This window comes from Lolium perenne, chromosome 2 (assembly GCF_019359855.2).
Source record: "Lolium perenne isolate Kyuss_39 chromosome 2, Kyuss_2.0, whole genome shotgun sequence".
NCBI classification, from domain to species: domain Eukaryota; kingdom Viridiplantae; phylum Streptophyta; class Magnoliopsida; order Poales; family Poaceae; genus Lolium; species Lolium perenne.
In genome coordinates, this window is record NC_067245.2 from 215450196 (window position 1) to 215458126 (window position 7931).

Here is a 7931-nt window from a genome sequence, read left to right on the forward strand (position 1 = left end):
TGCCCCCGGAGCCATCTCCATCGACTCCACCGCCATCTTCATCGTCGTTGCTGACTCCCATGATGAGAAGTGAGTAGTTCTCCCCAAGGCTGAGGGCTTTACCGGTAGCTATGTGGTCTATCTATCTCTCCATGTGTGATCTTTATGTGATCATGAGCTTTGTAATCTAGTTGAATAAGTAGATGTTAATCTTCAACTATTGTGCTACTCAAGTGGTTTTATTATGTGATCTCCGGGACCCGGACACCTTGTCCCACGGTGTGAAGGTGACGGTGTGCACACTGTGTTTGTTTCTTAAGCTTAATTTATAGACACACTTATGAATTGTGGTGTCTAGTTAGTATCATCTTTGTATGCTCAAAGTGATAGCGTGGGGCGTCCATAGATTGGGAATGCGAACTTTAAGGAGTGCCTATGCAGCCCTACGTTGTGAATTTGTGTTTGTTATCAAACCGGATAATGGTTCAAAGTAGTATAGTGAAGTGATAATATATATGTATTCAATTATGGTATCATTGTTGAGAGTGTTCACTAGTGAAAGTATGATCCCTAGGCCTTGTTTCTAAGCATTGAAACACCGTTTACAACCAATTCTGCTACATGTTTGCTTGCTGCTATTTTTATATCAGATTGCAACTACTACTCATAATCATCCATATTACTTGTATTTCACTATCTCTTCGCCAAACTAGTGCACCTATGCACCTCACAAGTGTATTGGGTGTGTTGGGGACACAAGAGACTTCTTGTATCGTAATTGCAGGGTTGCTTGAGAGGGATATCTTTGACCTCTACCTCCCTGAGTTCGATAAACCTTGGGTGATCCACTTATGGAAAACTTGCTGCTGTTTTACAAACCTCTGCACTTGGAGGCCCAACACTGTCTACAAGAATAGAAGTGTCGTTGCCTATTCGACGATACCCTGGAGGAGGGATCCTCACGGAGGGGGGAAGAAGTAGGGGCCATAGGGCGGAGAGTTCTCGGGACAGTGGTACGCGGTTTACCCAGCTTCGGAACACCTGCTCGAGGACAGGGCCTACTGCTGCTTGTCTGAAATTATCTGGGCGCTTTCGCGTTGTTACAATGAGTTGTGGTTGTGCTCTAGGGCTCCCGGGATCCGGCTTATAAAGGCGCCAGGATCTAGGATTTACACGGAGAGTCCTAGCCGGAATACAAGATGCTTAAGTACGGAATATACATTGCCGTGCACGTCAAGGATCCACCTAGATATAATATGGACGTCATGGATCCGGATACTTCATGGGCCTCCATGGATCCGACTACTCCTATAAGTCGGTTGGGATCCGGCTCCTGTTCCTAGGCTGAACTTCATCTATCTTCTATCAACAGCAACTGGGCCGCCCGATGGGTCATTTGCCACCATCACCATCTGTGGGCCACCTGGACTTGCCGGATCTAGACCATGTCGTTGGCATACCCATAAAGTATACTCACAATAGTAGCCCCCTAAGTTCTTCAAGATTCGTCATTCCTCTGCCTATCTCTGTCCGGATCCGAAGAGAATCTCGAAGAGCTTTCAAAACTTCATCGTTTCCGACTTCATTCAACCGGAAAGAATTCGTTTTTTTTTTGTAACGGTAACTTAGCAGTTTTTTCTCCCACGTCGCACATAACTTCCCCTTTTCCCGCGCTAAATTTTCAGAACTGCGAATCTCAACCGGAAATATCGGAGACATGCTGTTAGGTCACCGCTGCTTCAGTTTCGCCGCATTTTACCTCGGACACGTGGCGGTCATCCAACGACGCGATCGTTCCGTTTGCACCGTAGGATCCGGCACACGCATCTCCGCGCAGGGCCTATAAATACCCCATCCGCACGATCACTTTCATTCTTTCACCTCTTCTCACTACTTCGTCTTCAACCTCGCGCCAGCGCCACCCAACGGATCTCGCGCCGACGAGCTCCTCCCCGGAAACCTTCAAGCGCCGCCGCTCCAAGGTCCGTCTCGACCCGAGCCGCACACGTTTGATCGGGAAACGAGCTCCGCCGCCGATTCGTGGTCTCGCTGGAGGCCAACGCGTCAAGTCTGCGAGCTCATCCTTCTGCGGCGCCACGAGGAACCGCCACGCCATTGGAGCGTGTGTCAATCCTGATGATGAGTCATTGAATCTCCATAGCATGCATGGTTGTAATTGATTGAGCAAGGTCGGCATAATCTATTAAGCTAACTATACGCTCTTTTCTGGTGTCATGCTAAGCAGAGGGGATGCATGTGCAATTTTAGAATCGTCCAGTGCTTCTCCTCACCGACGCCCTCTGTTCTTTCTGTACGTGTACCTGAGACAACTAGCATAGTGCATAGGTTGTACTTACTCTGCAAAAAAGCTGTAATGGAGGAGGTGAGAAACACTGGAAAGGCCATTACCGGCTCCCTCAAACTCGATAATACAACGTTATCATGGGATTACGTTACCAACTTCCTCATCGATCCTTATTAATTTTGCATGTTTGCAGTTCGGCTTCTTCCTATAAATACCTGATCATTCCTCTGAACTTCTCATCCAAACCAGCTCATTCAGCTACCAAGCTAGCTAGCCGTGGTGTGCCATCTGAAGTGTGATCGAGCGAGAAGAAGATGGCGTTGCATTGGAGCAGCGGCCTCGCGCTCGCCGTGGCGGCGGCGCTCGCCGTGTCCGCGCTCTTCCCGGCGGGCGCCACGGGCCACCCGCTGCCCCCTGCAGCAGGCCTGTTATTCCCGCAGTTCTACGAGCACACGTGCCCGCAGCTGCAGGAGGTGGTGGGCGCCATCGTGGCCAAGGAGCACGCCAAGGACCCCCGCATGGCGGCGTCGCTGGTCCGGCTGCACTTCCACGACTGCTTCGTGCAGGGCTGCGACGCGTCGGTGCTGCTCGACGCCGACGGCAGCGGCAGGTTCCAGACCGAGAAGCGGTCCAACCCGAACCGCGACTCGCTGAGGGGCTACGAGGTCATCGACGAGATCAAGGCCGCCCTCGAGCACGCCTGCCCGCATACCGTCTCCTGCGCCGACATTGTCGCCGTCGCCGCAAGGGACTCCACCGTCCTGGTATGCAACAATTTCATCGGCTACCAACGCATACAATGCAGCATCGTTTCGTTCTCTCGAAAACATTTTTTTCTGACTTTGATGAACCCGGCCGATCGTGCAGACGGGCGGACCGGGCTGGGAGGTGCCACTGGGACGTAGGGACTCGCTCACCGCCAGCTTGAGCGGCTCCAACAACCTCATCCCTGCTCCCAACGACACCCTCCCCACCATCGCCGCCAAGTTCCACAACCAGGGACTTGACATCGTGGACCTCGTCGCTCTCTCAGGTATGCATGTTAATTGTTACAGGTGTTTGATTGCCATTCCGAATGGACATGAACAGCTTGAGAGCATAAAGTAACATGTGATGCATGTAATGAACAATCCAGGAGCACACACCATCGGCGACTCGCGCTGCGTCAGCTTCCGGCAGCGGTTGTACAACCAGAACAACGACGGGCGCCCGGACCCGACGCTGAACCCGGCCTACGCGGCGGAGCTGCGCGGGCGGTGCCCCAAGTCCGGCGGCGACCAGATCCTCTTCGCGCTCGACCCAGCCACCCAGTTCCGGTTCGACAACCAGTACTACAAGAACATCCTGGCCATGAACGGCCTGCTCAACTCCGACGAGGTCCTGCTCACGCAGAGCCACGAGACCATGGAGCTCGTCAAGAGCTACGCCGCCAGCAACGAGCTCTTCTTCGACCACTTCGCCAAGTCCATGGTCAAGATGGGCAACATCTCGCCTCTCACCGGTCACAGCGGGGAGATCAGGAAGATCTGCAGGAGGATCAACCACCACTAGGCAGATCAAGGGACTCTGTCCGAAGCTGGTGATGATTTCAGCGTGTTTCTCGCTTCTTGGTTTGCAATGTTCCTTTCAAGTGTAAACGTGTGATTATTGCATTTTGCTCTTCGTGTTGCACCGTAACGGTTGCAATCGTGCTTTTTTTTTCCCTCCATCTTTCGGTGTTCATATTTCATCTGTGCAATGTGCTACACTTGTACCAGGAAATGATCCAATAAAATGTTTATCTCTTGTCCATGTCACTTGTCACTTGTTCAACTAAGAGTAGAGTGCTGTTTTCAGGCAAAATTTACCATGCCGTGCTATGACTTGTGAGAGAAATGACAACTGAAATATGGTTGCAATGAATGGAGACATATCGTCTCTTTATTTTGCAGGTTCAAGAGCTTTATTGATTATAAGCTACTTACCAAAGAGGGCATATGGCAAACACTCCTTAAGAGGAAGTATATTGGCTCAAAGGCTTTATCTCAGGTTATTTGGAGACCAGGAGATTCACATTTTTGGGCTGGTCTTATGGAAACAAAGAAGTTTTTCTTTCCATATGGTTCTTTCTCTATAAAGGATGGATCGGAAATTCGTTTCTGGGAGGATAAATGGTTGGGTAATACCACACTCCGAGAACAATATATCCGGCTTTGTACAATATTGTGCGCCACAAAGGCGATACTATCGCCAAGGTGTTGGAAAATTTCCCACCAAATGTGGAGTTCAGAAGAAGTCTCATCGGTCTCAGACAAGCCTCTTAGCAGGATTTATTACAACGTCTTGAGTTAGTTCAATTGAAGCAGGGACCGGGTGTATTTCGCTAGAATCTTACCGGGAATGGTTCATTCTCAGTGGCTTCCATGTACAATGCTCTAATTCAGCCTAATATCCCGGTCGATAATAACTCCAAGATTTGGAAGATGAAGATACCAACGAGAACAAAAATCTTTGTCTGGTATCTTCGTTGAGGGGTTATTCTTACGAAAGATAATCTTGCCAAACGCAACTGGCATGGAAGTAAAATGTGTGTCTTCTGTCATCAGGACGAGACTATTAAACACTTATTTTTCCAATGTCAGTTTGCTAGGTCTATATGATCAGCCGTCCAAATTGGGTCTACCTTATACCCACCACGTAGTGTTGCCAATTTATTTGGCAACTGGCTCAATGGTGTGGATGTTAGGTTTAAATGTCTTATTAAGATGGGAGCGATTGCAATTATTTGGTCGCTGTGGCTATGTAGAAATGACAAGATTTTCAATAATATTTCTTCTTCCTTTTTGCAGGTCATTTACCGGTGCACAGCTTTGCTTCGTTCATGGATATCGTTGCAGCGTGTGGAGCACCGAGACCTATTTAAGGAGGTGTCTTCACGGTTGGAGGATACGGCGAGGGATATTTTCTCCCAACATGGGTGGCAGCGTGACCTTCGGCTAGACCCTCCTAGCTAGTTGTTGTTACCGTTTTTTGGACTATGTTTTTTTATCTTTGAACCCTTTTGTGTGGTTTTGTAACGGATTCGTGTGCGGCTGTGTGCATGTTAGTTATGCAGAGGCCGGGTCTATTGCGCAAGTAATAAAGAGCCCATTTTCGAAAAAGAGCTTTATTGATAACTCCATAGGATTACAATCACTTGGAAGAGTATTAGCGAGAAAACATGGGTTATAATCCACATGCATCTTCTCCTATTAGAAATAGCTTGTTTAGCACAAAGTTGAGTCACGTTATTGTTGGATAACGTAGCATAGAAAACAAAAAATTTCCTACCGCGAACACGAAATCCAAGCCAAGATGCAATCTAGAAGACGGTAGCAACGAGGGGATTGTCGAGTCTCACCTTTGAAGAGATTCCAAAGCCTACAAGATGAGGCTCTTGTTGCTGCGGTAGACGTTCACTTGCCGCTTGCAAAAGCGCGTAGAAGATCTTGATCACGGCGCCACGAACGGGCAGCACCTCCGTACTCGGTCACACGTTCGGTTGTTGATGAAGATGACGTCCACCTCCCCGTTCCAGCGGGCAGCGGAAGTAGTAGCTCCTCTTGAATCCGACAGCACGACGGCGTGGTGTCGGTGGTGGTGGAGAAATCCGGCGGAGCTTCGCTAAGCGTGCGGGATGTGGTGGAGGAGAGAGGGCCGCTAGGGTTTGGGAGAGGGGGCGCCGGCCACTATGTGGTGCGGCCACCTTGTGGTCTTTTGGGTGGTCGGCCCCCTCCCCTTGGCCCCTCATTATATAGGTGGAAGCCCCAAGTGTTGGACTACAAGTCTCCGAATAAGACCCGAACCCAAAACCTTCCATGTGATAGGGAAACCTACCCAAGGTGGGAATCCCACTTGAGGTGGGATTTCCCCCTTCCATGTGGGGGGGGGGGGTGGCCGGCCCCCATAGGGGAGTCCACTTGGGACTCCTCCCCCTTAGGGTTGGCCGGCCATGGGAGGTGGAGTCCCTCCGGGACTCCGCCTTCCTTAGTGGTTTCTTCCGGACTTTTCTAGAACCTTCTAGAACCTTCCATAGAACCTTCCGGATCATTTTCAAACATAAAATGACTTCCTATATATAAATCTTATTCTCCGGACCATTCCGGAACTCCTCGTGATGTCCGGGATCTCATCCGGGACTCCGAACAAATATTCGAACTCCATTCCATATTCAAGTTCTACCATTTTAACATCCAACTTTAAGTGTGTCACCCTACGGTTCGCGAACTATGCGGACATGGTTGAGTACTCACTCCGACCAATAACCAATAGCGGGATCTGGAGATCCATAATGGCTCCCACATATTCAACGATGACTTAGTGATCGAATGAACCATTCACATACGATACCAATTCCCTTTGTCACGCGATATTTTACTTGTCCGAGGTTTGATCATCGGTATCACTCTATACCTTGTTCAACCTCGTCTCCTGACAAGTACTCTTTACTCGTACCGTGGTATGTGGTCTCTTATGAACTTATTCATATGCTTGCAAGACATTTAGACGACATTCCACCGAGAGGGCCCAGAGTATATCTATCCTTCATCGGGATGGACAAATCCCACTGTTGATCCATATGCCTCAACTCATACTTTCCGGATACTTAATCCCACCTTTATAACCACCATTTACGCAGTGGTGTTTGATGTAATCAAAGTACCTTTCCGGTATAAGTGATTTACATGATCTCATGGTCATAAGGACTAGGTAACTATGTATCGAAAGCTTATAGCAAAAAACTTAATGACGTGATCTTATGCTACGCTTAATTGGGTGTGTCCATTACATCATTCATATAATGATATAACCTTGTCATTAATAACATCCAATGTTCATGATTATGAAACTAATCATCTATTAATCAACAAGCTAGTTAAGAGGCTTACTAGGGACTCATTTGTTTGTTTACATAACACACATGTATCAATGTTTCGGTTAATACAATTATAGCACGGTATATAAACATTTATCATAAACATAAAGATATATAATAACCACTTTTATTATTGCCTCTTGGGCATATCTCCAACAGTCTCCCACTTGCACTAGAGTCAATAATCTAGATTACATTGTAAGGTACCTAACACCCATGGCATTCTGGTGTTGGTCATGTTTTGCCCTAGGTAGAGCTTTAGTCAACGGATCTGCTACATTCAGATCAGTGTGTACTTTGCAAATCTTTACTTTCCCATCTTCGATGTACTCGCGTATCGAATGATAACGCAGCTTGATATGCTTCAGCCTCTTGTGTGACCTTGGTTCTTGTGCATTGGCGATGGCACCCATGTTATCACAATAGATGACTAATGGGTCCAATGCACTAGGAACCACACCAAGCTCTACAATGAACCTCTTCATCCATACCGCTTCTGATGAAGCCTCTGAAGCCGCTATGTACTCCGATTCTGTTGAGGATTTCACCACCGTGCACTGCTTCGAGCTTGCCCAGCCATCGCAGCACCATTCAATATAACCACGTACCCAGACTGTGACTTAGAGTCATCAGGATCAGTGTTCCAACTTGCATCGGTGTAACTTGTTACAACGAGCTCTTGGTCACCTCCATAACAAAGAAACATATCCTTAGTTCTTTTCAAGTACTTCAGGATATTCTTGACCGCTGTCC

At 48.2% G+C, this 7931-nt stretch overlaps 1 protein-coding gene across 1 annotated transcript; it reads left to right on the forward strand.

Annotated features, from left to right (window-relative positions):
- The first annotated feature begins 2527 nt into the window (after positions 1–2527).
- Positions 2528–4075, forward strand: LOC127334835 (peroxidase 72). Its single transcript, XM_051361379.2, has 3 exons — positions 2528–3048; positions 3152–3317; positions 3420–4075. The coding sequence occupies exons 1-3, from the start codon at positions 2599–2601 to the stop codon at positions 3833–3835; spliced, it is 1032 nt and encodes a 343-aa protein (XP_051217339.1). The 5' UTR covers positions 2528–2598; the 3' UTR covers positions 3836–4075.
- Positions 4076–7931: the final 3856 nt, after the last annotated feature.

Bases quoted from the DNA above. Each gene is read 5' to 3' on its own strand.
- LOC127334835 (XM_051361379.2), top strand. From the start codon at position 2,599: ATGGCGTTGCATTGGAGCAGCGGCCTCGCGCTCGCCGTGGCGGCGGCG. The intron at 3,049-3,151 runs GTATGCAACAAT...CCGATCGTGCAG, and splicing joins CAAGGGACTCCACCGTCCTG to ACGGGCGGACCGGGCTGGGA. The intron at 3,318-3,419 runs GTATGCATGTTA...TGAACAATCCAG, and splicing joins GGACCTCGTCGCTCTCTCAG to GAGCACACACCATCGGCGAC.